The sequence below is a fragment of the Heptranchias perlo genome, chromosome 29 (assembly GCF_035084215.1).
Source record: "Heptranchias perlo isolate sHepPer1 chromosome 29, sHepPer1.hap1, whole genome shotgun sequence".
Classification (NCBI taxonomy): Eukaryota; Metazoa; Chordata; class Chondrichthyes; order Hexanchiformes; family Hexanchidae; genus Heptranchias; species Heptranchias perlo.
In genome coordinates, this window is record NC_090353.1 from 28,732,861 (window position 1) to 28,760,712 (window position 27,852).

At 43.7% G+C, this 27,852-nt stretch overlaps 1 protein-coding gene across 1 annotated transcript in view; it reads left to right on the forward strand.

Annotated features, from left to right (window-relative positions):
* Nucleotides 1-12,895: 12,895 nt before the first annotated feature.
* The window catches only part of LOC137299690 (interleukin-6 receptor subunit beta-like), a 51,685-nt gene continuing 36,728 nt past the window's right edge, over nt 12,896-27,852 (forward strand). The window contains exons 1-2 of the mRNA XM_067968629.1: nt 12,896-12,915; nt 14,348-14,436. Coding sequence (XP_067824730.1) covers nt 12,896-12,915; nt 14,348-14,436 — 109 coding nt within the window. The remainder of the gene's footprint in view (nt 12,916-14,347; nt 14,437-27,852) is intronic.

A 27,852-nucleotide genomic window follows, 5' to 3' on the forward strand; every position in this document is an offset into this window, starting at 1 on the left:
TTTTATCAAAATTGTTGAATTATTTGCTAATTCACCGACTATCATTGAAGCATTCATAAGACTTCTGCAGAACAGAAAGATCTGAAAAAATTAAAAAGAAGCTCTTACTCAGGAGTCTTAATGTTTCTCGAGAGTTTAGAGAGTGACAAGACATCGGAGGGAAAAAATCTATGGTATGCAATTTAAAATGAATGATGGGATTGGTTTTGAAGTGTCACAAATACAGTATTTCATGATTGTAGTGGAATGAGATAAAAGAAGGCGTGCCAGGGAGATCAGCAGGCATCAGACTGACTGCTTGCATCCATAGTTACACCACCTGCAGGCCTGACACACTTAATTGGCAATGACAGTGGGAAGCTGGTTCTACAGATGCCAGGTCGTTATCGAGCTAGTTGAAGATTTGTGCCATCAACTGCAAGGGTGTCTGTAGTCAACTTGTACCATATGGACAGCACTGCCAGTGACAGTCACGGTCACCTCTTTTTTGCCTCTCTCTTCCAGGCTAGCTTTAGGAATCATCTGTAGTATTAGCCAATATGCTGTCCACACATGTATCAAAGAGGGAGTGATGCATAGATCAGCATGGCCAACACTTTATTCTCCTTTCCTACTGAATAACAAGAGTAATATGGCAGCCCAACATTATCACACTGTTGTATTTCAAAAAAAGGGGATAATTGATGGCAACCATGTGGCCATTTTGCAGTCCATTTTATGCATCAGTAAGTGACCATGTAGGTAGGTCATGTTATAACAATTTTACATGTGAAGCCTTTTGAAAATGAGTGTGCTAAGGCTATCAATAGTATGTTGCAGCTTGAACAGTATCCCATTGGAGTGTGGGAATGCATGATAAACAGTAAAAGAGTTGTAAGGTTGTGTGAGAGCTTGGCATTGGACAATTGTAAAGCAACATTTCTGTTACAAAAATTGACACTAAATTTGTGGGTTTTTTTTGTAGAAGCATTAATGTTTAATTGCATTTTGCCCCTGCATTAGTTTCTGTTGCTGTAGTAGGCTAAGTTTTGCATATTTTCTTTCTCCTGGTATTTCTGCTTGCTGCTGCAATTCTGCTTGCAGCAAATAAATGCTGAGGGTGGGAATTCCTTTGGGAATTCACATAGCAACTTAGATGGGAAAGACAAATGCATGAGGTGCAACAACACCTGAGGTATCGCCCTTGATTTTAACCTCCCTGACGGGCAGGAGAGGGTCGGGGGAGGGGTTTAAATATTGGAATTGAGCCCCCATTCCCGGCCGCTGTAATATTTACGGCAATGATTCAGACCCTGGACGAGGCTCCCGCTAAAAGCCTAATTAACTTGCAAAAGTCACGGCTTGATTACGTAATCAGCGTCACGACTTATATTTAACCTCACCAGTGGGGGATTCACGCGCTGTCTGTTGCCTGACAGCAGCAACAGGGCGGGAGGAGCTAACTGGCCAGAAGAGGCCGAGGTAAGTTTTAAAACCGTGCCTGTTTGACCTATCCAGCTCTGCTCTCTGACGTTTCCCCCCCCCCCGACCCCCGATCGTGGCCCTGAGCCTTTAACGCTCCGCCCCCTCCCAATTGTGGCTCCTTCCTCCTCTCCCAATTGCGGCCCTGAGCCAGTAACGCTCACCCCACTCCCGATCATGGCCCTGATCTCTGAAATTCGCCCACCCATCTTCCCCCCCCATTCCGATCGTGGCCTGGAGCCATCCCCCTCTATTGACTGCTGGGGACATATTCCTGTTTGCCTCCATTATTGTGAGCAGAAAAGAGTTTGTTCAGCCAAATAAAAAAAACTTCAAGAAACTTTTAAGAACTGTTTTATTGCCGGATTTCCTGCCCCTCAGTCAATTACACTAAAGTTAGGGGGAAAGGTTAGCTTCACAGAATTAGGTAAGGACATCCCTCCCCACTGCTGGTTAAAGCCCACCCACTGCCATCGTAAAATTGGAACTTTGGTGTCGTAGCTCATTAAGACCCTCATATGCACGCAAAAATACTTAAATGAATTTCTGATGCAATTTTCCAGCTTTTTCATTAAGATTGCATTTTTCCCTTCAAAATCTAATTTGAAAGGACTCTCCATGTGTGAAGAAGCTCTTCAAGAGTAAAAGCATGTATATTTTTTGTTATTCAATTTTTGCATTACCTTTTTAATATAGTGATCTTTTTGTTAGAGACAGCATTGTGTAACATGCCTTACTCACATACTTCCTGAGGTGTTGTCATTCCTGAATGAGATTCTCCCTCATGAAATTGTCCTCATTTAAATCATGCAGCACATTGGGAACATCCAAAGGGATTCCCATTCTCAGCAGTTTACTTCCTACAAGTTACAAATCAGCAACAATGAAAAACTAACTTGATTGAATTTCTCGAGGAGGTGACAAGGAGGATCGATGAGGGTAGCGCAATTGATGTAGTCTACATGGATTTTAGCAAGGATTTTGACAAGGTCCCACATGGCAGATTGGTCAAAAAGGTAAAGGCCCATGGGATCCAAGGGAGTGTGGCAAATTGGATCCAAAATTGGCTCAGTGGCAGGAAGCAAAGGGTAATGGTCGACGGGTGTTTTTGCGACTGGAAGGCTGTTTCCAGTGGGATGCCGCAGGGCTCAGTACTAGGTCCTTTGCTTTTTGTGGTATATATTAACGATTTGGACTTAAATGTAGGGGGCATGATTAAGAAATTTGCAGATGACACAAAGATAGGCCGTATGGTTGATAGTGAGGAGGAAAGCTGTAGACTGCAGGAAGGTATCAATAGACTGGTCAGATGGGCAGAAAAGTGGCAAATGGAGTTCAATCCAGAGAAGTGTGAGGTAATGCATTTGGGGAGAGCAAACAAGGCAAGGTAATACACAATAAATCGGAGGATACTGAGAGGTGTAGAGGAAGTGAGGGACCTTGGAGTGCATGTCCACAGATCCCTGAAGGTAGCAGGACAGGTAGATAAGATGGTTAATAAGGCATATGGAATGCTTTCCTTTATTAGCTGAGGCATAGAATATGTGGAACTGTATAAAACACTGGTTAGGCCACAGCTTGAGTACTGCACACGGTTCTGGTCACCACATTGTAAAGGATGTAATTGCACTAGAGAGGGTGCAGAGGAGATTTATGAGGATGTTGCCAGGACTGGAGAATTTTAGTTATGATGACAGATTGGATAGGCTGGGGTTGTTTTCCTTGGAATAGAGGAGGCTGAGGGGTGATTTGATTGAGGGGTACAAAATTGTGAGGGGCCTAGATAGAGTGGATAGGAAGGACCTATTTCCTTTAGCTGAGGGGTCAATAACCAGGGAGCATAGATTTAAAGTGATTGGTAGAAGGATTAGAGCTGAAATTAGGAAAATGTTTTTTCACCCAGAGGGTGGTGGGGGTCTGGAACTAACTGCCTGAGAGAGTGGTAGAGACAGAAACCCTCAACTCATTTAAAAAATACCTGGATGTGCACCTGAAGAGCCGTGACCTGCAGGGCTACGGACCAAATGCAGAAAAGTGGGATTAGGCTGGGTGGCTCCTTTCTCAGCCGGCGCGAACACGATGGGCCAAATGGCCTCCTCCTGTGCCGTAAATTTTCTATGATTCTATGAAAAAGACTGCAGGAAAGTGTTGAATGCAAAACAGAAGGTTTTTGTAAAAATGGAGGAAGGCACAGACAAAAAAAAGTGCTGCGTAGAAAATGTACCAGTACTGAAATGCTAAGTCATAAAAAATGCAACTTTCAAGTTCAATTAAACAAGCAATAACCTAGCTTTACAAAGACAATTTAAAATGAGGCGTGTAGTTCAGACATGCACCCATTTATATGGGCAAGGTTGGGGATGGATCTCATGCGAATGTTGGGAATTTCGACATGGGATCTAATTTAGTAGTGCAGCCTCCTCTTGCCCATGAAAAGTAGCAGTTGCAAAACAGGGTTTGTGAATCATGCTCCCAATTTCATAAGCTTCGCACGTCCACAGCAAGGCTCCGCCATTAGAACTGTATTGAATTCCAGTGGCTCCATGGGTAAACCTGCAAATGAGAATTGAAAACCAAAAGGATTTTTGGGTTTAATCTTTATTTTCTGCTGAGTTAGCTGCTGTCACTTGAGTCAGCCGTAGAGAATTTATGGTTGGCATGCATGCTGAAACTCCTGGTTACTATCCATTGACACCTACTGTGTTGCCAATAAATGAGGGCAGGATTGGATTTGGCTGTAATGCTCTCTGTAGTTTAATAGCAAGTTGACACGAACCATCTGAGCTCACATGAAGAGTAGTCATTACCTTGAGGTCCTAGAGGGCTGCTAGTGCCACTGGAACCTTCCATAAATTATTGCCTTCAGGAGAGCAAAGGAGGAAATTAGATGAAAGAAGCTTAATGTTTTGCATCAATGGTAACTCATTTGAAGACTATTTATTATTTGTTTTCCAAATGTCCACAAGAACTTTGTAAGGAGGCATAAGCTTGGTAAATTTTCAAAGTAATTAAAATCCAATCCAAATATAGATTTCTTTCCTTATAATAATTAATTTGTTACCAGTATGAAATCTGTTTTTGGGGTAAATGTTAAATAGTCGTCTCTTTGTACATTAAATTGTCCATACATAGGTAAGACCCATGTTCCTCTTTGGCTTTTCTATTTGCTCTTGATTTTTTTTGACTTTGTTGAGCTTCCCTGGATTGGTTTAAAAGAAGGGAAGGATCATATTGAAGATGTTGAGTTGAACTGTGAGATAAACCATTGCCCTTTCTTTCACCTTTGGAACCTAAATTCAAATGCTTCCCCTATTGATAGCAATAAAGTCTTTTACCGCCCCATCAGTCTACTCTCAATCATTAGCAAAGTGATGGAAGGTGTCGTCGACAGTGCTGTCAAGCGGCACTTACTCACCAATAACCTGCTCACCGATGCTCAATTTGGGTTCCACCAGGACCACTCAGCTCCAGACCTCATTACAGCCTTGATCCAAACATGGACAAAAGAGCTGAATTCCAGAGGTGAGGTGAGAGTGACTGCCCTTGACATCAAGGCAGCATTTGACCGAGTGTGGCACCAAGGAGCCCTAGTAAAATTGAAGTCAGTGGGAATCGGGGGAAAACTCTCCAGTGGCTGGAGTCATACCTAGCACAAAGGAAGATGGTAGTGGTTGTTGGAGCCCAATCATCTCAGCCCCAGGACATTGCTGCAGGAGTTCCTCAGGGCAGTGTCCTAGGCCCAACCATCTTCAGCTGCTTCATCAATGACCTTCCCTCCATAAGGTCAGAAATGGGGATGTTCGCTAATGATTGCACAGTGTTCAGTTCCATTTCACAATCCCTCAGATAATGAAGCAGGCCATGCCCGCATGCAGCAAGACCTGGACAACATCCAGGCTTGGGCTGATAAGTAGCAAGTAACATTCGCACCAGACAAGTGCCAGGCAATGACCATCTCCAACAAGAGAGAGTCTAACCACCTCCCCTTGACATTCAATGGCATTACCATCACCGAATCCCCCACCATCAACATCATGGGTGTCACCGTTGACCAGAAACTTAACTGGACCAGCCACATAAATACTGTGGCTACAAGAGCAGGTCAGAGGCTGGGTATTCTGCGGCGAATGACTCACCTCCTGACTCCCCGAAGCCTTGCCACTATCTACAAGGCACAAGTTAGGAATGTGATGGATTACTCTCCACTTGCCTGGATGAATACAGCTCCAACAACACTCAAGAAGCTCGACACCATCCAGGACAAAGCAGCCCACTTGATTGGTACCCCATCCAGCACCCTAAACATTCACTCCCTTCACCACCGGTGCACCGTGGCTGCAGTGTGTACCATCTACAGGATGCACTGCAGCAACTCGCCAAGGTTTCTTCGACAGCACCTCCTAAACCCGCGACCTCTACCACCTAGAAGGACAAGGGCAGCAGGCATATGGGAACACCACCACCTTCACATTCCCCTCCAAGTCACACACCATCCCGACTTGGAAATATATCGCCGCTCCTTCAAGGTCGCTGGATCAAAATCCTGGAACTCCCTACCTAACAGCACCGTGGGAGAACCTTCACAACACGAACTGCAGCGGTTCAAGAAGGGGGCTCACCACCACCTTCTCAAGGGCAATTAGGGATGGGCAATAAATGCCAGTGACGCCCACATCCCATGAACGAATATAAAAAAAATAAAGTCTTTTCTCTCCCCAGTGACCTTTAAGTGCCACACAGCGTAGTAAGTGAAAGCTTTCTCATAAAGGTGATTATAAAATAGTTGATCATAAAATAGAAATGTCACAATTACACACTAAAGAGGTGCATTTCTGAGATGTAATTAATGCAGATTGTGTGTTTTTTTTGTGTGTGGATATGGGCAGCTGTTCTGCACTGTGCATCAAAGTAAAGATGGAGCGATTACATTTTAATACCATCTTCAAAGTGGTGTTTGGGACTCAGTCTCCACTAACAAGGCTATATTGCTATAATCTCAATACTATTTTCATATCAGGAGATGCTTAAAAAATGTAAACAAAACATTTGTTGGACTGTACATGAACTTGGACTGCTTTGTGCTGTGAATGAGTGCAGAGAAACATTCCTCGTGTGAATAAGAATAAAATTCTCTACATGAATAAAAAAGGAGCAGTAACAAGATAAGTCAGACTAAGATGAATAAACAAGTAATAATGACTGTTTGTAAATGTATATGCTTTCCAGTTGATGCAATATGTAGAAAAGTTCCTGTTACTTGCAAATTAACATTTCACCAAGAACATTAATATTGCCAGCTGTAAGAAAGCCAACAGCTTTTCAGCTGATAATTGGGCACTAATTGCCCACAGAGTACAGAATTGGTTAATGCAATTAAAAAGTTGTTTGACTGTGATTTATACATACAGCAGACCTATGGTGCATATTCCAAATTAAAGGTTGATTTTGAAGCCACTGGCCTGCTTTCCATCTTTATGATTACTTATGTTGTTAAAACATTTCCAACATTGACATCAACTTTTAATTTCCCAGATGCAGCTTTTCCTCGCAAATAATGAGTACTGGGTTATTCCATATGCAAATTTTGTAAGAGCTGTTCAACAAAATGAAGCATGCATTACTCCTTAACTCTAGATAATGCTACCACTGAGTATAACATTTGTACATAAAAATTTTATTATAGCAGTTTTTCGAGGAAATATTTCAGTTTCTAGAGTGCAAATAAAGCCTTGTTGTCAAATATTAGGATTATTATATTTGCTGTTTAATAGGAGTGTTGGTTTAGTTCTGTTTTTAGAGCTCCAGGAGCAGGAGTAGGCTATTCAGCCCCTCGACCCTGCTCTGCCATTCAATTAGATCATGACTGATCCATACCTCAACTGCATTTACCCACCTTAGCTCTATATCCCTTGATACCCTTACCTAACAAAAATCTATCGAGCATCCACAGCCTTTTGGGGGAGAGAATTCCAGGTATCTACTACCCATTGTGTGAAAAAATGCTTCTTGATTTTCCTCCTCTAGCTTTGGGATTATGTCCCACCTATCTTTCTATCCTTCTACCTACATTAATATATTTGACCTAGGTTTGAAACCACTCTTTTCCACTTTTAGCACTCATGAAGTATCACTGTGCAATCCTATTTCCCCTTTGTTGATACTGGAAAATGTATTAAACCCTTTGGTTTTGTCATTTCTGACCACTGCTATTAGTGGTCCAGCAGATAAAAGGACCATGTGATATCCCATCAAATCATAAGCCAGGATGGCTCCAGGTTCAAACTCTGTCCTGTTAGACTATCCACTGGGATCATTTAAAAGGGAATTGGATAAATATTTGAAAAAGAATATAAAACAGTACAAGGAGATGCAGTGAAATGGCATTAAAATAGATTGTTCCATTTTAAAAAGCTAGCACCTGGACAAGCACGATGGGCCCCTTCTGGATTTTAATTTCTTTGATTCTGTTATTTCAGGTTAAGGTTGGCCTTAACATCCAGGGATTAGGAGAGAAGAAAAATAGCTTCTGCTCCTGATTGCTGTCCAACAACCTTTGTATGGGCGTGCGGATGCCAGCTGATAACACCGAGAGCCATGTTGGCACATGGAGAATGACCACTTGGCTGAGGCATGGGAGGGGGGCTGTGGAATTGTGCTCCAGCATGATTCACCACCTCAGAGTGGGGCTGAAAAAAAAAATTTTTGGTCCTGTTTGAAAATTAGAAAATTCAATGAATGAAATTTACCCCAAAATAGTTTTCCTGCTGGTCCAAGAAAAATTACGAGAACTTTCGAATGAGGTTAAAGTTTATACTTTACGTAAAACATCATGTGCATGGCTGTTAAACTGCAAGATAATGATATCGTATAAATTCAGTCAGGAATCAACATTGTTACATAGAATTACATTACATAGAATGTACAGAACAGAAACAGGCCATTCGGCCCAACAGGTCTATGCTGGTGTTTATGCTCCACACGAGCTTCCTCCCACCCTTCTTCATCTAACCCATCAACATATTCCTTTCTCCTTCATGTGCTTATCTAGCTTCCCCTTAAATGCATCTATGCTAGTCACCTCAACTACTCCTTGTGGCAGCGAGTTCCACACTCTAACCACTCTCTGGGTAAAGAAGTTTCTCCTGAATTCCTTTTGGATTTATTAGTGACTATCTTATATTTATGACCCCTAGTTCTGGTCTCCCCACAATTGGAATCATCATCTCAATGTCTGCCTTTTCATAATCTTAAAGACCTCTATCACGTCACCCCACAGACTTTTCCTTTCTAGAGAAGACATTGCTTAGATGAATGCTAAATCCTGTACAAAATGTAAAAAACATTCAGGCCAAAAACCTGCAGGCCTTTGATTCCACCATAAATACCAGGATGCACTCACTGGCGACATTCAGCAGTGAGCCCTACTAAGTCTGTGGGATTAGGAGGAAGGTGCTCTCATAATAATAATGGCGGACGCCTGCGCCACTAAGAGCACTTTTTAGGTGGCCGCCATGGTGGAGAGACCAGGAATCCCAGCAGGAGGGTGTCAGGAATTTCCTCTCTTTCCCTCCCCTCCTCTTTCCTCATCCAGGAAGAACTCAAAAATGCCCCCACCCCCACCCTTGTAAGGGGCTGAAGTGTCTTGGAAAAAAATTACTCAATCATCAGGGGTCTAGCCCATGATGCAGGCCTGGACCCCCAGGTGGGCCCCACATCTGCTAGTCTAGCAGCTGGCATGACTAATGCTCTGTTCCGGGATAGGGTCACAGAAGTTCCCAGCCTTTTGGCCATGCCCTCTGCTACGCTGCTGACCTTGCAGGCAGAGACTCCACTCCAAAAAGGCCCAGCAGAAACTTTGGGGGAAGGCCAGGATGTGGCCTGTTTAGAATTCTCAAGGGCAATTATGGTTGGGCAATAAATGCTGGCCTTGCCAGCGATGCCCACATCCCATGAACGAATAATTTTTAAAAAATCTTGGCCTAACTGTAGCTCTGAGTGCGCTCGAAGGAGGGGATTTTCAGCTCCATTGAAATCTGAAATTCCAATATGTGAACTATACTAATTAATGATGGTGAGACAAACCTTTCTGTCCTTTTGCTCATGTGTGTCTGTGTGTAAGACGTAACACTGGTTTACAAGATTGTACCATGTTGCAGGGTTCACGTGGCATTCATAAACCACTACTACAAGGACGATTGTCAAAATCCAGAAGCTGAACACACCCTTGTCCATTTACGTGTGTTCATTGAATCAAATCAAGTTTTGTAATTAAGCCAGAAGAGTTTCAGGAATCTTGCTGAGTCTGCTTTTGCTAGAAAGAGAACACAGCCACCAATGTCAAAAGCAAAATACTGCAGATGCTGGAAATCTGAAATAAAGCGCGATCCCACCACCAAACACATCTTCCCCTCCCCTCCCCTTTCAGCATTCTGAAGGGACTGCTCCCTCCGCGACACCCTGGTCCACTCTTCCATCACCCACAACACCCACTGTCCTCCGTATGGCACCTTCCCGTGCAAGTGCAGGAGATGCAACACCTGCCCTTTCACTTCCCCCCTTCCCACCGTCCAGGGCCCCAAACACTCCTTCCAGGTGAAACAGCGGTTTACTTGTACTTCTTTCAATTTAGTATACTGTGTCCGCTGCATATAATGCGGTCTACTCTACATTGGGGAGATCAAATGCAGACTGGGTGATCGCTTTGCTGAAGACCTCCGCTTTGTCTGCAAGTGTGACCCCGATCTGCTGGTCGCTTGCCATTTTAATTCCCCTTCCCACTCCTTCTCTGACCTCTCTGTCCTTGGCCTCTTACACTGTTCCAATGAAGCTCAACGTAAGCTCGAGGAACGGCACCTCATCTTTCGTTTAGGCACTTTACAACCTTCCACACTCAACATTGATTTCAATAACTTCAGATCACAATCATTGCTTCCATTTTTTCAGTCAGCTAGTGCTGGTAATGGTTCTGCTGCTACCATTTACAGCTACTCCTGATCAATCTTTTGTTTCTTAACCTGTCCTATTACCACCTTCCTTGCCTTGCACCATCATCCCTTTTGTCATCACTCATGCCCCTTCTACCTTATCACAGACCTACCCTTTTCTCCCCTCCCCTCCCTCCCCTCCTTTCCCTGGCTCTGTACTTGCTCAAAAACTTTAACTCTTTTAATATCTTCCAGTTCTGACGGAAGGTCTTCGACCTGAATCGTTAACTCTGTTTCTTTCTCTAAAGATGCTGCCTGACTTGCTGAGCTTCTACAGCCACCAATATTCTTGGCCAAGAATCAGAAATTCAACAAATAATACCTAAGCATGGTGGATTAACTGATTTCAGAGCTTTAGCTAGCTGGAGACTAAAGAGTTGGCAGCATAGAACCAGAGCAACCAATAGTTCCTAAGGCTGTGCTAGTGATTGTGATTCTAATACTGTCACTAATTTAGAATAACAGTTTGACTATACGCAGTGGTCAATATATCCTGAAATCTTCCTACCACTCAGTACATAATGTATCTCTCACTGTTTACTTTTACATCTAGCTTCCCTTTCACTCGAAGAAACTAAAGTGGATCCAATAAATATGTAGCAAAGTAACTGGCTTCTTAAATCTACTGGTATTTTAATCTCCTAGTCCCAGGATATGTATGCTTGGTGAAGTTGCTTCTATTGTTTGACGTGCGTTGGTAATATTAAGGTCAGCTGCAAAGTGATTTAATTAATGTCATTAAATAGCGCTGAAATGCTGAGGCAGAAATAATTTGTACACTAATACTACACCCAAACTGAAGTTCATAACCTGAATGGAGGACTCCTGTGATGGCTCAGTGAGTTTATCCAGTAAGTAGCTGAATTCAAACGGAACAGTCTGTCGAAGATTCATTCGCTAGGTATGTAGATGTTGGGTGAGGACAATCGCTGAGAAGGTTTACTCATGAATAATGGTCCCTTAGATGAGGTACCAGGAGGCAAATGGTGCCAATGGTACTGTACTCATTACTGAGGGAGCGCTGCACTGTCGGAGGTGCCGTCCTTCGGATGAGACATTAAACCGTCTGCCCTCTCAGGTGGACGTAAAAGATCCCATGGCACTTTTAAGAAAAACTGCATATTTATCCCTCATTCAACACCTAAAACAGATTATCTGGTCATTATCACATTGCTGTCTGCGGGACCTTGCTCTGCACAAATTGGCTGCCACATTTCCTACATTACAACAGTCACTACACTTCAAACGTACTTCATTAGCTGTAAAGCACTTTGGGACGTCCTGAGGTCTTGAAAGGCGCTATAAAAATGCAAGTCTTTCTTTGTACTCCAGCAATGCCTACAGGAAAAAAGACAAGAAAATTGGTGTCATATATTAAAAAAAACCTGAACAGAAAGTAGAATTCACCTGTACAATATATATTTGTTCTCAAATCTCTCGTGTGGGAGCAATGTGTTTTGTAGAACAGTGTCAGTACTTCTTACAGGCCTTATGATAGACTACTCATCAAAATGAATATCGTGCAAGATTTAGATTTGACTCTTTCGCCAGGAACTCCCTTCGGGGTACTCCCAATCGACTGCCGTAACTTCGATTATTATGCCAGTTCCATCTGACTACTGCTTTCAGACGACTTTCCCCGGATTTCCTGGGGCTCCCACTGCCCACTCCCTCATTTGCATGTGTCAGAGTGAGCGTCAGGTGGCGAAGCATCTCCGAGTTTCCCGGATTTGAGCCGGGTAACGGAACACACGGTTCAAGTGAGGCCCAGCTGCTTTCGGGATCAGCTGCTCAAGGTAGAAGTGAGGAGTTCCTGAAACAGAAGAGGCTGATAATCTTTCAATTCAGATTCCTCCTGGTGGCGATGATTCTTAAAGCAGTTTTTCTTCTGCCATTCTGTCTACAGACCACCTCGCTTGCATCTGACTACACCTCACGGAGTCGGACCAGCGGCAGATTTTTAGACCCTCACTCACCACCCACAGCCCACAGTCAGGGCCTCTCTGGAGCAGGAATGGCATTCCCTGTGGGCATCCATTCTCGTGCTAGCTGCCACCGGAGGGCCAGGGTCCTAGGAGGTGGCCGTCTGCTCATGCTGTACAGAAGGCTCACGGAACTGAGGTGGCCCTCGTCTCATATCAGCTTGCTCCTTAGCTTGTTGTCGCTTCCCACGTTCCACTGGCGGAGTGCTACGAGGGGGAGGCCTGGCATGTACTATTGCCCTGAGAGGTGGCAGTGTCATGTGGCTGCTGGGTGGCTTGATCTTCGTCATCTTCCTCACCACCACCATCGTTATCTTCCTCCTCCCGTGTCGCCTGTTGCTGTGGTGGATCTGCAGGAAAGGAGGCTAGAAGCTAAGAATAGGTAAGCATCACTCCCTTGGGATTAAGGAGACAGAGAAGGGGGTGGATGGTTGTGTCCATGTGGTGCTTCATAGGATTACCAGGGTGATGGTGTCGGTGCTCACAAGGTAAATTGGTGCCGGCAAAAGGCCGCCCATCTTGCCATCTCTTACAGCAAGAGCTTAGCATCTCCCCACGAGTTCCAGGGCCTTGTCCTCGAAAGGGGTGAGGAGTTTAAAGGCATGGACGCCCCTCATGGCCTGGCTGTGGTGGGCATTGTGTGCCTATTTGTCCAGCAATAAAATAGAATGAACGAGTCTAAGGCTAGCAGTTGAGGAGTGTGAGCCAAGTGGAATGGGAGAGGTGAAGTAAGAGATGTGGAGATATGAGGCTGTTAAAATGGAGGCATGGGTTTTAGTGTAAGTAAGTGCTGTGAGGGTAGCCATAAATCAAGGTGCCAAGTTGGAGCCCCCTTAACCAAAGAGCACTGTGAAGGGTTAGTTGTGAAAGTGTTTCTGTAAGAGGGTGAAGAGTGCGCTGGTGTCCAGGGTGAACTTGGAAGAAGATGGAGAGGTGTACAGTATGTTACCTTGCCTGTCCTGGTGAGGCTGTGGAACTTTTTGGGGCATTGTTCCGCAGTCCTGGAGACGAGGGAATTGGCTCCTTGAGTGTTCATAATTCTGTACAGGTGTAATAAAAATATTGCTAAGACATACAGTGACGATATCAGAGAGTGAAGTGAAAGAGCCAAGCACTGTTGCTCTCTTACTTGTCTGTCTTCCAGTGCAGGCTGAACTGCCTTTTTAAAGGCAGCATAGAATTTTCCAGGTAGTTCAGCTGCTTACACCTGTTTTACACCAATACCTGCACCAACAGGAATCCAAATGAGGAGATGAAGGAAAAGTATATCTTCCTCTAGAAGCCACTGGCTGATGCAACACTTTTATTAAAGATGCAACAACAGTGTAAGTCATTTTGAGGTTGTTCACTCTGCGATGGTTCTCCCGTTCGTCCACCGTAACTTCGGCGGAATTAGTTGCAGAAGCCCTGGAGAAATGGCAGAAATTCACCCTCTTTTTATTTTTATTTACGTATCTGCATTAATTAACAACAGCTATGATAATTTGCATACCTATTGGAGTAACACCCAAGTTTTTGGTTTGCGGTAACTTTGCGGTGATGTTCATTTAACCAGGTACCGTTTACCTACTGCCGCGAAAGCAAAGTATGGGATGGTAAACTAGCAAATTACTTGGGATAATGGTGAGTGTGTGTAGATTCTATTTCCAAAGAAGGTCCTTGGTGCCTGTACTAATTGCTTACATGCAGCAAGGCTGTGCTAAAACTGCAATTACTAAATATTTCCATGGTAATCACTTTAATATGATATACTCAAGCACTGGATCACACGGAGATTGTGCTGTTTCAATTAAACATGAAAGCAAGTTCTCAAAACTTTTTATATTGTTACAATGCTAATCTGCTATGGTAAATTATTTCACTAAACCATTTTGCATATTATTTTAATTAGCATGTTGTTATTATTGCTGTTATTTTTAGATTTGTGAGAACAGTAACAAGCATGGCAGCCGATGTGTGCTTCTCAAAACTGGAGATCTGGTTTCGGCTGGTTCTCCTCATTGGTGCAGGTAAGACCCAGAGTTTTTTGGGTTCTGAACAATTGTCTAAAAGTTAGGATCTAGAACTGAAATAAAATCTATTAACGAGTTGCCATTTTGAGTCATGTTAGAAATACAGTGAAATCATTATTGTGGCAGCAAAGACATCTGATTTTGAAATTTATGAAAACAACTTTTATATAGTGCCTTTTTAAAATAAAATCCCAAGCAGCTTCATGGAGGTGTCATCAGACAAAAATGGACATCGAGCCAAAGACGGAGAAATTAGGAAGGGTGACAATAAGCCTGGACAAAGAAATGGGTGTTAAGGAGAGTCATAAAGGAGCTGGAGGGGTTTAGGAATGAAATTCCAGAGCGTGGGGTGAAGGGGGCACAAGGTGCCAGAGTCGAAGGAACGAAGAGTTCTGGGGGAAAGACCATGCAGGGATTTAAACATGAGGATGAGAATTTTAAATGTGAGGCGTTTACAACTAAATTATAGAATTGTTGCTACTGTGAGAAAAAGGTAGCGCCAGTATACTCTGATAGAGAAAATGCATTAGATGTATGGAATAATTGACACTTGTGAGTGTGTTACAAGGCGTACTCAGATACAGAAATTCCACTACATATCTATCAGTCAGACGTTAAAAACTTTGCATCCGTGCACATTTCCTGTCAACTTTTTCCATTATAAATTCTTATGTCCACGTTTATAATGGAAACTGCCAAGGTAAACTTGTTACACACCTGCAGCACCACCATTATATGAGGATGTAATTATAGGTGACAACTTTACATAGGCAGTTTCCATTATAAATATGGAAACTATGTAGGAATTTTTTAATGGGAATATAAAAATAAGGCAGGAATGTTTGACTTTAAAATGGGGATTGAATTACATCTGTGTGTTCTGTCCAGTTATCCGCCACCCTCTAACCCTGCTTCACTTGAAGACTACATTTGGTTTTGACTCCCTGTGTATAATGCCACAGGAGATAAACTAGTATATAAAATAACAACACATATCTATGAGTTTATTATAAGGCATTAACTACAAAATGTTTTACTTCTTTGAAACATACTCTTGCCTATTGTTTAAAACACATGCAAAATCAAAAGTTAATACTGGGCGCATAAGATTCAAGGGAACAAATATGGATATGAAGGAAGTACCAGTTGATTGACATGAAGGAAAATTATTGACCTGGTTAGGAAATTAGCTGAGTGGCAGGACACAGAGTAGGGATAATGGGCAGGTACTCAGATTGGCAGGATGTGACTAGTGGTGTTCCACAGGGATCTGTGTTGGGGCCTCAACTATTCACTGTATTTATTAATGACTTAGATGACAGGATAGAGAGCCTCATATCCAAGTTTGCTTTTGACACAAAAAAGATAGGCAGCATTGTAAGCAGTGTAGATGGAAGCATAAAATTACAGAGATATTAATAGATTAAGTGAATGGGCAAAACTGTGGCAAGTGGGAGGTCATCCACTTTGGACCTAAAAAGGATAGATCAGAGTACTTTCTAAATGGTAAAAAGCTCAAAACAGTGGAGGTCCAAAAAGACATGGAGGTCCATGTACATAGATTGTTAAAATGTCGTGGACAGGTACAGAAAATAATGAAAAATGCTAATGGAAAGCTGGCCTTTATATCTAGAGGACTAGAATACAAGGGGGTAGAAGTTATGCTACAGCTATACAAAGCCCTAGTTAGACCGCACCTGGAGTACTGTGTGCATTTCTGGGTACCGCACCATAGGAAGGATATATTAGCTATGGAGGGAGTGCAGCATAGATTTACTAGAACGATACCTGGATTCCAAGGGTTGAATTACGAGGAGAGAGTACACAAACTAGGGTAGTATTCCCTGGAATTTATAAGATTAAGGGGTGATTTGATAGAAGTTTTCAAGTTATTAAGGGGAACTGATAGGGTAGATAGAGAGAAACTATTTCTGCTGGTTGTGGAGTCTACGACTAGGGGACATAGCCTAAAAATTAGAGCCAGGACTTTCAGGAGTGAAGTTAGGAAACACTTCTACACCCAAAGAGGGGGGTAGAAATTTGGAACTCTCTTCCGCAAATGGCAGTTGATGCTAGCTCAATTGTTAATTTTAAATCCGAGAATAGAATCATAGAATGGTTACAGCATAGAAGGAGGCCATTCGGCCCGTCGAGCCCGTGCTGGGTCTCTGCAAGAGCAATCCAGTGAGTCCCACTCCCCCGCCCTTTCTCCGTAGCTCTGCAGATTTTTTCCCTTCAAGTACTTATCCAATTCCCTTTTGAAAGCCATGATTGAATCTGCCTCCACCACCCTTTCAGGCAGTGCATTCCAGATCATAAGCACTCACTGTGTAAAGAAGTTTTTCCTCATGTCACCTTTGGTTCTTTTGCCAGTCACCTTAAATCTGTGTCCCCTGGTTCTTGATCCTTCCACCAATGGGAAGAGTTTCTCTCTATCTACTCTGTCTAGACCCCTTATGATTTTGTACACCTCTATCAAATCTCCTCTTAACCTTCTCTGCTGTAAGGGGAACAACCCCAGCTTCTCCAGTCTATCCACGTAACTGAAGTCCCTCATCCCTGGAACCATTCTAGTAAATCTTTTCTGTACCCTCTCTAAGGCCTTCACATCCTTCCTAAAGTGCAGTGCCCAGAATTGGACACAATACTCCAGTTGTGGCTGAAACAGTGTTTTATGAAGGTTTGTCATAACCTCCTTGCTTTTGTACTCTATGCCTCTATTTATAAATTGTAAACAATTTTACAACACCAAGTTATAGTCCAGCAATTTTATTTTAAATTCACAAGCTTTCGGAGATTTTCTCCTTCCTCAGGCAAATGTTTCAAGATCTCCTTGAAGCCTACGCATTTATACATATTGAACAATAATACATGGTGTTTACAGACTGCCCCTGCAACTGCCCGTTGCCAAGGCAATCACCGTGTTCAGACAGAGAGGTGTTACCTGCAGAACCTCCGAATACACATTCAACAAAAAAACAAACAGGGAAAAAAAACAGAGAAAAAAAAACACAGAGAGAGGCAGAAACATCCGGAAGGCAGAGAGAGCCAGCAAATGACCCATTATATTAAAAACAGATAACATTTGTTCGCTGGTGGGGTAACGTGTAGCGTGACATGAACCCAAGATCCCGGTTGAGGCCGTCCTCATGGGTGCGGAACTTGGCTATCAATTTCTGCTCGACGATTTTGCGTTGTCGTGTGTCTCGAAGGCCGCCTTGGAGTACGCTTACCCGAAGGTCGGTGGATGAATGTCCATGACTGCTGAAGTGTTCCCCGACTGGGAGGGAACCCTCCTGTTTGGCGATTGTTGCGCGGTGTCCGTTCATCCGTTGTCGCAGCGTCTGCATGGTCTCGCCAATGTACCATGCTCTGGGGCATCCTTTCCTGCAACGTATGAGGTAGACAACGTTGGCTGAGTCACAGGAGTATGAACCATGCACCTGGTGGGTGGTGTCATCTCGTGTGATGGTGGTATCTGTGTCGATGATCTGGCATGTCTTGCAGAGGTTACCGTGGCAGGGTTGTGTGGCGTCGTGGACGCTGTTCTCTTGAAAGCTAGGTAGTTTGCTGCGAACGATGGTCTGTTTGAGGTTGGGTGGCTGTTTAAAGGCGAGTAGTGGAGGTGTGGGGATGGCCATAGCGAGGTGTTTGTCCTCATTGATGACATGTTGAAGGCTGCGGAGAACATGGCGTAGTTTCTCCGCTCCGGGGAAGTACTGGACGACAAGCCCAGGATCCTGTATACTTTTTTAACTGCTTTCTCAACCTGCCCTGCCACCTTCAACGATTTGTGCACATATACCCTTGGGTCTCTCTGTTCCTGCACCCCCTTTAGAATTGTACCCTTTAGTTTATACTGCCTCTCCTCGTTCTCCATACCAAAATGTATCACTTTGCACTTCTCTGCATTAAATTTCATCTGCCACGTGTCCCCCCATTCCACCACCCTGTCTCTGTCCTCCTGAAGTCTATCACTATCGTCCTCACTGTTCACTACACTTTCAAATTTTTTGTCATCTGCACATTTTGAAATTGTGCCCTGTACATCCAAGCCCAAGTCATTAATATATATCATATATTATGTTCTTGATAGAATTTTGTTAACCAAACGTATCATGGGATATGGGGCTACGGCGGGTATATGGAGTTAGGTCACAAATCAACCATGATCTCATTGAATGGCGGAACAGGCTCGTGGGGCCAAATGGCCTACTCCTGTTCCTAAGGAAAATAAATTGGGGCACCCTGGTCCCTCATACTTAACACCAAACCTTTCTCATTTAGAGCCATCAGGTGGAAGGCAAAGATAAGAAGTTTTTCACTTTTATATACATTTCATATGGAGCTGAGCAATCATGGTGCAAACCTAAGTTGGGAACTGTTGCACTTTCTGGAAGGTACCATTTCAAGCATTGTACACAGCCATTGTTCTTCAACTCACATTCTTTCATTGTGCCAAAACTGGATGGCATACTGTCTTGATGATGGAGGTGGCAGCCAAGGAAAGGCAAACAGAAATTGTGGCATTCAGCCCAAGGTGCTTCTCTGCTCTTAAGAGGTCATCAACCATGGAAGTAGTGGATAACCCTGTTCTCATAGGAGTCATCCACCCAGTGTTGCTTCTCATTCAAATAATATGAACACCATGGACTGCTACATAATGGAGGGAAGATGGCTGCTTCCTGGTAACAGTCACTGTTTAATGATGTTTCTGGACAGCTACTACCTGGACAGTATTGAGTGCAAACCCTTTCTATTCGGGAAGGCTATGGGATGACATGAAGAGCCCTGGCACCAACAAGGGTACCATTTTTGACACTTTGTACTGAATGGAATTCCACCATCTGGTGAAAACTGTACATGCTCTCCAGTAGATGCCTCCTTTCCACAGCAGATGTGATAAAGATGTTGACCCTTGCAAACATAGTGTTTGTCATTCTTGATACATGTATGCACTGCAGACTACCTGATGTGGCACATGTTTCCTGAGGTGACTTGGAAGGATTCGGTGGCATGAAAATTTAATGATGTGGTAACCTTCACTTCTACGGAAAGAGCTATCCCTGATCCAAATGTAGTCTGCAGGTGCATCAGATGATACAACTCTATAGCAGCCTGTTTTGTGAAGTGAAGATAGGGCTCCTTTGATATGTCTAGGTACATGTGAAGGGGTCTATAAATGCAGGTCCCAGGACAGTGATGGAAATAGCCAAAGTACCTCATGTTGTTGCACTTGCATCTGCTGGCCCCTCACACGTTCTTCCTCATCTTAGTCAGACAGCATATTTGGAAGCCCCAAAATCTATCCTCATGAAGCAATATATTGAAAGGAAATGAGCAAAAATACAGGATCACCCAGCAAAGCCAAGCAATGCTCAGAACAAAATGCGATGAAATATATTTGGAAACGCAAAAAAGAATTTTTACTTGCAACAGAAGCAGCCTTTGAGAAGCCTATTCAAGCAGACCAGGTCCTAGGCCTCATCATGCATCCAGTTTTAATGGGTGAGCCTCTCGCTGTGGGCGAAGCTTTACTCAAAGATGTGAAATTTAGCGTGGGGCCTTAGAACAGGTTATCTGACTATTGGAATGAGGCTGTTTGTGGCGGAGCTTTTGATTCCCTCACATGGTGGGATATTACAGCAACTTATTGCTTCTTAAATAATCCCAGGGTTTTCTGTTCCACCTGGAAGTCCACACCAAATGTTGATCACACTTTGTATCAGAAAGAGATTCCTGACATCATTCTTAAATTTGTTTTTTCACTAGTTCCTACCTGTGTCCCCAGTTGGTAGTCTCACGATTCAGTTTGAAGTAATTTTCGGAATCAAACCTCTTCATACCATTTACTCTCTTATAAACTTCACACACGACATATTGCCGCTGGGTGAGGTATTTGAGGGCTGTCGGATTGAACTGTACTCACCAGGAGTCAATGTCTTTATGAGAGCAGAGGAGAAAATTGAAAAAAATAAAAGGCTGATTGAGGGACAAAGCTCACGAATTATCTGGTTTGCTCAAATTATTCTGTTATCCTTTCACTAAACTACAGAAACAACAATCACTGAGTCCGAATCAGGGTTCTGACCTTTTGATAGCCAAAGAAATGGTTTTGTCTTTCCCTTAATACAAAGCCAAGGTTCTCCTCCAAGGCATCAACATAATAGGAACATAGGAACAGGAGTGGGCCATTCAGCCCCTCGTGCCTTCTCCGCCATTTGATAAGATCATGGCTGATCTGTGATCTAGCTCCATATACCTGCTTTTGGCCCATATCCCTTAATACCTTTGGTTGCCAAAAACCTATCTATCTCATATTTAAATTTAGCAATTGAGCTAGTATCAATTGCTGTTTGCGGAAGAGAGTTCCAAACTTCTACCACCCTTTGTGTGTAGAAATGTTTTCTAATCTCACTCCTGAAAGGTCTGGCTCTAATTTTTAGACTGTGCCCCCTACTCCTAGAATCCCCAACCAGCGGAAATAGTTTCTCTCTATCCACCCTATCCGTTCCCCTTAATATCTTATAAACTTCGATCAGATCACCCCTTAACCTTCTAAACTCTAGAGAATACAACCCCAATTTGTGTAATCTCTCCTCGTAACTTAACCCTTGAAGTCCGGGTATCATTCTAGTAAACCTACGCTGCACTCCCTCCAAGGCCAATATGTCCTTCTGTAGATGCGGTGCCCAGAACTGCTCACAGTACTCCAGGTGCGGTCGAACCAGGGTTTTGTATAGCTGCAGCATAACTTCTGCCCCCTTGTACTCCAGTCCCCTAGATATAAAGGCCAGCATTCCATTTGCCTTCTTGATTATTTTCTGCACCTGTTCATGACAATTCAATGATCTATGTACCTGAACCCCTAAGTCCCTTTGGACATCCACTGTTTTTAACTTTATACCATTTAGAAAGTACCCTGTTCTATCCTTTTTTGATCCAAAGTGGATGACCTCATATTTGTCTACATTGAATTCCATTTGCCACAGTTTTGCCCTCAATCCTCAAACTATTTTCGGAAGAGTGTGACCACTGTAAAAATGCTTGGGATAACAAGAGTCAGGAATATAATTTTTTGTATGTACAAGACTGGCACATTTTTGAATTGTATGTGTTTGGTGGTATTGGCTAATGAAGAGAGGAGAGGAGGCTGAAACTAGTCTGTGGTTACAATTGCATAAGTGACAATACTGCTCATGCACTCAATGATCTAAACCACCTTAAAACCACACGCGTGTTTATATTTCATCTCCTGCCCAGGTCGTTATTATTCCCTGATTCACACGCTCAAAGCCTGAGTCATCCAGCCTGCACACATGAGGCAGCAGTTGGCAATGAACACATTCTAGTTTACTGAACGTCTTAGCAAACTGAAGATGTTGCAAAATCAATCAGCAGGCATTGTATTATTAATGTTCTTTTAAGCTACAATAATGAGGTTGGTGGAGTATCTCTTAACTGTCACAAAATTTACAAAGCTGTGCGAATATTTAACTGTTTAACAGATATCACCACAGGAACCATAAATTTAAGTACGGAAATGTCTTAATCTTTTTACCAGAACAAATAGTGGATGATATTTGGCACTGCTCACTTATGTTGCTGCGGTCGTTATTCTTCACTCAACTACACTATTTTGTACAATTCAGTTCCTGCTAATGTGAATAATTATAATCCAGGTACTCAATTGAAGTCAATTAAAATACTTTTAAAACTGTTACTTTGCTGGTATTTATGAATAAATGTTTATTGGTTCCAGCTAGAAAAAGCAGTTAAATTTAAGTCTTCGCCACTCAATGGGTCATTATGATCAAGCTTTAAACCCTGGTGCTGATCATCCACTCCTCGATGCCCCTGGTACCAATCCATTTCAGGTAGCAGTGGCCCACATTAGGAAGCACTAAGATCTCAGGTGTATGGAGTTGCCAATGTGCACTGCACTCATTAATGTGCTCCAGAGATATCTATACTGGTCAAAGTGGGACTTGAACACAGGTCTACCTGACTGGAAGGTGAAGGTACCACCAACTGAGCTAAGCTGACGCATGTTTACTTTATTTGAGGGAAGGCTTTTGTTCTTTGGGGAACTAGTTAGTCTGAAGTGCTAAGTGTAAATGCCAGCTCTTGTGTTTGCAGATGTTAAAAGGATGGGTCTTTGCAAATGGATTCATTCAATTGAGAATTAGGAACTATGTATATCGGTGAGCGGCGGGAGAGAGCGAGACCAGAGCGGGGGTAAAAATAGCGCGGAGAGAGCGAGAGTTCAGTCGGTGAGCGGCGGTAAAGAGCGAGACCAGAGCGGGGATAAAAACAGCGCGGAGAGAGCGAGAGTTCAGTCGGTGAGCGGCGGGAGAGAGCGAGACCAGAGCGGGGATATAAACAGCGCGGAGAGAGCGAGAGTTCAGTCGGTGAGCGGCGGGAGAGAGCGAGACCAGAGCGGGGATATAAACAGCGCGGAGAGAGCGAGAGTCCAGTCGGTGAGCGGCGGGAGAGAGCGAGACCAGAGCGGGGATATAAACAGCGCGGAGAGAGCGAGAGTTCAGTCGGTGAGCGGCGGGAGAGAGCGAGACCAGAGCGGGGGTATAAACAGCGCGGAGAGAGCGAGAGTTCAGTCGGTGAGCGGCGGGAGAGAGCGAGACCAGAGCGGGGATAAAAACAGCGTGGAGAGAGCGAGAGTTCAGTCGGTGAGCGGCGGGAGAGATCGAGACCAGAGCGGGGATATAAACAGCGCGGAGAGAGCGAGAGTTCAGTCGGTGAGCGGCGGGAAAGAGCGAGACCAGAACTTGCTCTGAGAGCGAGACTCTGAGACCAGCGGCAGTTCGGGGTGACGTCACCAGTCAGAAAGTGACGCGGCACAGGGGAGGCAGCTGATTGGTGAGTAGGTTCAGGTGAGTATTTCTACCATTTTACTGTAAGTAAAGTAATAAGAAAGGGAAGATCTGCAGGTTTTATAGCAGATAGTGTTTTTTTTTAGTGAACCTAGGTCCCTAGTATAGTTAACATTTTCTAATTTCAACGTAATTTAAAAGGGGTAACTAAGCTAAGGCAAGTCATGGCAGCAGACCTCGCACCCGTGATATGCTCCTCCTGCAAGATGTGGGAAGTCATGGACACTACCAGTGTCCCTGCCGACCATGTGTGCGGGAAGTGTGTCCACCTGCAGCTACTGACCGATCGTATCTCGGAGCTGGAGCTGCGGGTGGACTCACTGTGGAGCATCCGCGATGCAGAGAAACTCGTGGATAGCACGTTTAGCGAGTTGGTCACACCGCAGGTAAAGGGTATACAGGCAGGAAGTGAATGGGTGACCACCAGGAAGAGTAAGAGGTGCAGGCAGGTAGTGCAGGGGTCCCCTGTGGCCATCCCCCTCTCAAACAGATATGCCACTTTGGATGCTGTTGGGGGGGATGACTTATCAGGGGAAGGCAGCAGCAGCCAACTTCCTGGCACCACGGGTAGCTCTGCTGCACAGGCTGGGAGGAAAAAGAGTGAAAGAGCTATAGTGATAGGGGACTCAATTGTAAGGGGAATAGACAGGCGTTTCTGCGGCCGCAACCGAGACTCCAGGATGGTGTGTTGCCTCCCTGGTGCAAGGATCAAGGATGTCTCGGAGCGGCTACAGAACATTTTGGAGGGGGAGGGCGAACAGCCAGCTGTCGTGGTGCACATAGGCACCAACGATATAGGTAAAAAAGGGGATGAGGTCCTAAAAGCAGAATATAGGGAGTTAGGAGGTAAATTAAAAAATAGGACCTCAAAGGTAGTAATCTCAGGATTGCTGCCAGTGCCACGTGCTAGTCAGAGTAGAAATAGGAGGATATTTCAAATGAATACGTGGCTAGAGGAATGGTGCAAGGGGGAGGGATTCAAATTCCTGGGACACTGGAAACGGTTCTGGGGGAGGTGGGACCAATACAAACCGGACGGTCTGCACCTGGGCAGGGCCGGGACCGCTGTCCTAGGAGGAGTGTTTGCTAGTGCTGTTGGGGAGGGTTTAAACTAAAGTGGCAGGGGGTTGGGAACCTGAGCAGGGAGAGAGAGGAAAGCGTAACAGGAAGGGACAGAAGGTATGGAGTAATAGGTAAAGTGTTAAAAAAGGAAAAAGCAGGAACTAAGCGTCACAAAACAGATTTGAAAGTTCTTTATCTGAATGCACGTAGCATTCGTAACAAAATGGACGAGTTAACGGCACAAATAACTACGTATGGGTATGATCTTGTGGCCATTACAGAAACATGGCTGCAGGGTGACAACGACTGGGAATTAAATATGCCAGGGTATTTAACAATCAGGAAGGACAGGCAGGAAGGAAGGGGAGGTGGGGTGGCTATGTTAATAAAGGAAGGAATCACTGTAATACAGATAAATGATATTGGGACAAAGCATCAAGATAATGAAACAGTTTGGGTGGAGATAAGGAATAATAAGGGGAAAAAAATATTAGTGGGCGTAGTATATAGGCCTCCTAATAGTTGCAACTCTGCTGGAAGAAGTATTAATCAGGAAATAGTCGGGGCATGTAATAAGGGAACAGCCATAATTATGGGGGATTTTAATTATCATATTAACTGGACAAATCAAATTGGGCAGAGCAGCCTTGAGGACGAGTTCATTGAGTGCATCAGGGATGGATTTCTTGAGCAGTATGTAACTGATCCTACAAGGGGGCAGGCAACCTTGGACCTGGTCCTGTGTAATGAGTCAGGATTAATTAATAATGTCCCAGTTAAGGATCCCCTTGGAATGAGCGACCACAACATGGTTGAATTCCATATCCAATTAGAGGGTGAGAAGGTTGATTCTCAAACAAGCGTACTGAGCTTGAATAAAGGAGACTATGATGGTATGAGAGCGGAATTGATTAAAGTGGACTGGGAAAATAGATTAAAGGGTAAGACGGTACATGAGCAGTGGTGTTCATTTAGGGAGTTATTTTACAACTTTCAAAATAAATATATTCCACTGAGGAAAAAAGGGTGTAAAAGAAATGACAGCCATCCGTGGCTAAGTAAAGAAATCAAGGATAGTATCCGACTAAAAACAAGGACATATAAGGTAGCCAAACTTAGTGGGAGGATAGAAGATTGGGAATTCTTCAAAAGACAGCAAAAAGTAACTAAAGGATTGATTAAGAAAGGGAAGTTAGATTATGAAAAGAAATTAGCAAAAAATATAAAAACAGATAGCAAGAGTTTCTATAGTTATATAAAAAGAAAAAGGGTGGCTAAGGCAAACGTAGGTCCCTTAGAGGATGAGACCGGGAAATTAATGGTGGGAAACATGGAGATGGCAAAAATGCTGAACAAATATTTTGTTTCAGTCTTTACAGTAGAGGACACTAAGAATATCCCAACACTGGACAAACAGGGGACTCTACGGGGGGAGGAGCTAAATACGATTAAAATCACTCAGGAGATGGTACTCAGTAAAATAATGGGACTCAAGGCGGATAAATCCCCTGGACCTGATGGCTTCCATCCTAGGGTCTTGAGGGAAGTGGCAGTAGGGATTGTGGATGCTTTGGTGATAGTTTTCCAAAATTCCCTGGACTCAGGAGAGGTCCCGGCAGATTGGAAAACTGCTAATGTAACACCGTTATTTAAAAAGGGTAGTAGGCAGAAGGCTAGAAATTATAGGCCAGTTAGCTTAACATCTGTGGTGGGTAAAATTTTGGAGTCTATTATTAAGGAGACAGTAACGGAACATTTAGATAAGCATAATTTAATAGGACAAAGTCAGCATGGCTTTATGAAGGGGAAGTCATGTCTGACAAATTTGCTTGAGTTCTTTGAGGATATAACGTACAGGGTGGATAAAGGGGAACCAGTGGACATAGTGTATTTAGACTTCCAGAAGGCATTCGACAAGGTGCCACATAAAAGATTATTACTTAAGATAAAAAATCACGGGATTGGGGGTAATATTCTGGCATGGGTGGAGGATTGGTTATCGAACAGGAAGCAGAGAGTTGGGATAAATGGTTCATTTTCGGACTGGCAACCAGTAACCAGTGGTGTTCCACAGGGGTCGGTGCTGGGTCCCCAACTCTTTACAATCTATATTAACGATTTGGAGGAGGGGACCGAGTGCAACATATCAAAATTTGCAGATGATACAAAGATGGGAGGGAAAGTAGAGAGTGAGGAGGACATAAAAAACCTGCAAGGGGATATAGACAGGCTGGGTGAGTGGGCGGAGATTTGGCAGATGCAATATAATATTGGAAAATGTGAGGCTATGCACTTTGGCAGGAAAAATCAGAGAGCAAGTTATTTTCTTAATGGCGAGAGACTGGAAAGTACTGCAGTACAAAGGGATCTGGGGGTCCTAGTGCAAGAAAATCAAAAAGTTGGTATGCAGGTGCAGCAGGTGATCAAGAAAGCCAACGGAATGTTGGCTTTTATTGCTCGGGGGATAGAATATAAAAACAGGGAGGTATTGCTGCAGTTATATAAGGTATTGGTGAGACCGCACCTGGAATACTGCATACAGTTTTGGTCTCCATACTTAAGAAAAGACATACTTGCTCTCGAGGCAGTACAAAGAAGGTTCACTCGGTTAATCCCGGGGATGAGGGGGCGGACATATGAGGAGAGGTTGAGTAGATTGGGACTCTACTCATTGGAGTTCAGAAGAATGAGAGGCGATCTTATTGAAACATATAAGATTGTGAAGGGGCTTGATCAGGTGGATGCAGTAAGAATGTTCCCAAAGATGGGTGAAACTAGAACTAGGGGGCATAATCTTAGAATAAGGGGCTGCTCTTTCAAAACTGAGATGAGGAGAAACTTCTTCACTCAGAGGGTGGTAGGTCTGTGGAATTTGCTGCCCCAGGAAGCTGTGGAAGCTACATCATTAGATAAATTTAAAACAGAAATAGACAGTTTTCTAGAAGTAAAGGGAATTAGGGGTTATGGGGAGCGGGCAGGAAATTGGACATGAAGCTGAGTTCGGATCGGTCAAGGCCCTGTGGGTGGCGCAGAGGGCCCAGGGGCTGTGTGGCCGGGTCCTGCTCCTACTTCTTGTGTTCTTTAGATTTGTGGTTGGGATCAGATCAGCCATGGTCTTATTGAATGGCGGAGCAGGCTCGAGGGGCCGATTGGCCTACTCCTGCTCCAATTTCTTATGTTCTTATGTTCTTATTTCATCACTGTGTAATGTCAAGGCTGAATTGTGGCTTCATGTTAAAACTGGCTAAGTGAGATATGTGAAAATGACTGTGGATTGTATTAAACCTGCACTAAAAAAATAATTTCTTTGATTTGTTGTTTCTGGGGCCTTGCTATATACAAAATGGCTGCCATGTTTGCTTGTAAAACAATCGTGACTTCACTCAAAAATAGATTGTTGGTCGTGAAATGCTTTGGGATGTCCTGAGGATGTTAAAGGGGCTATATAAATGGAAGTTAT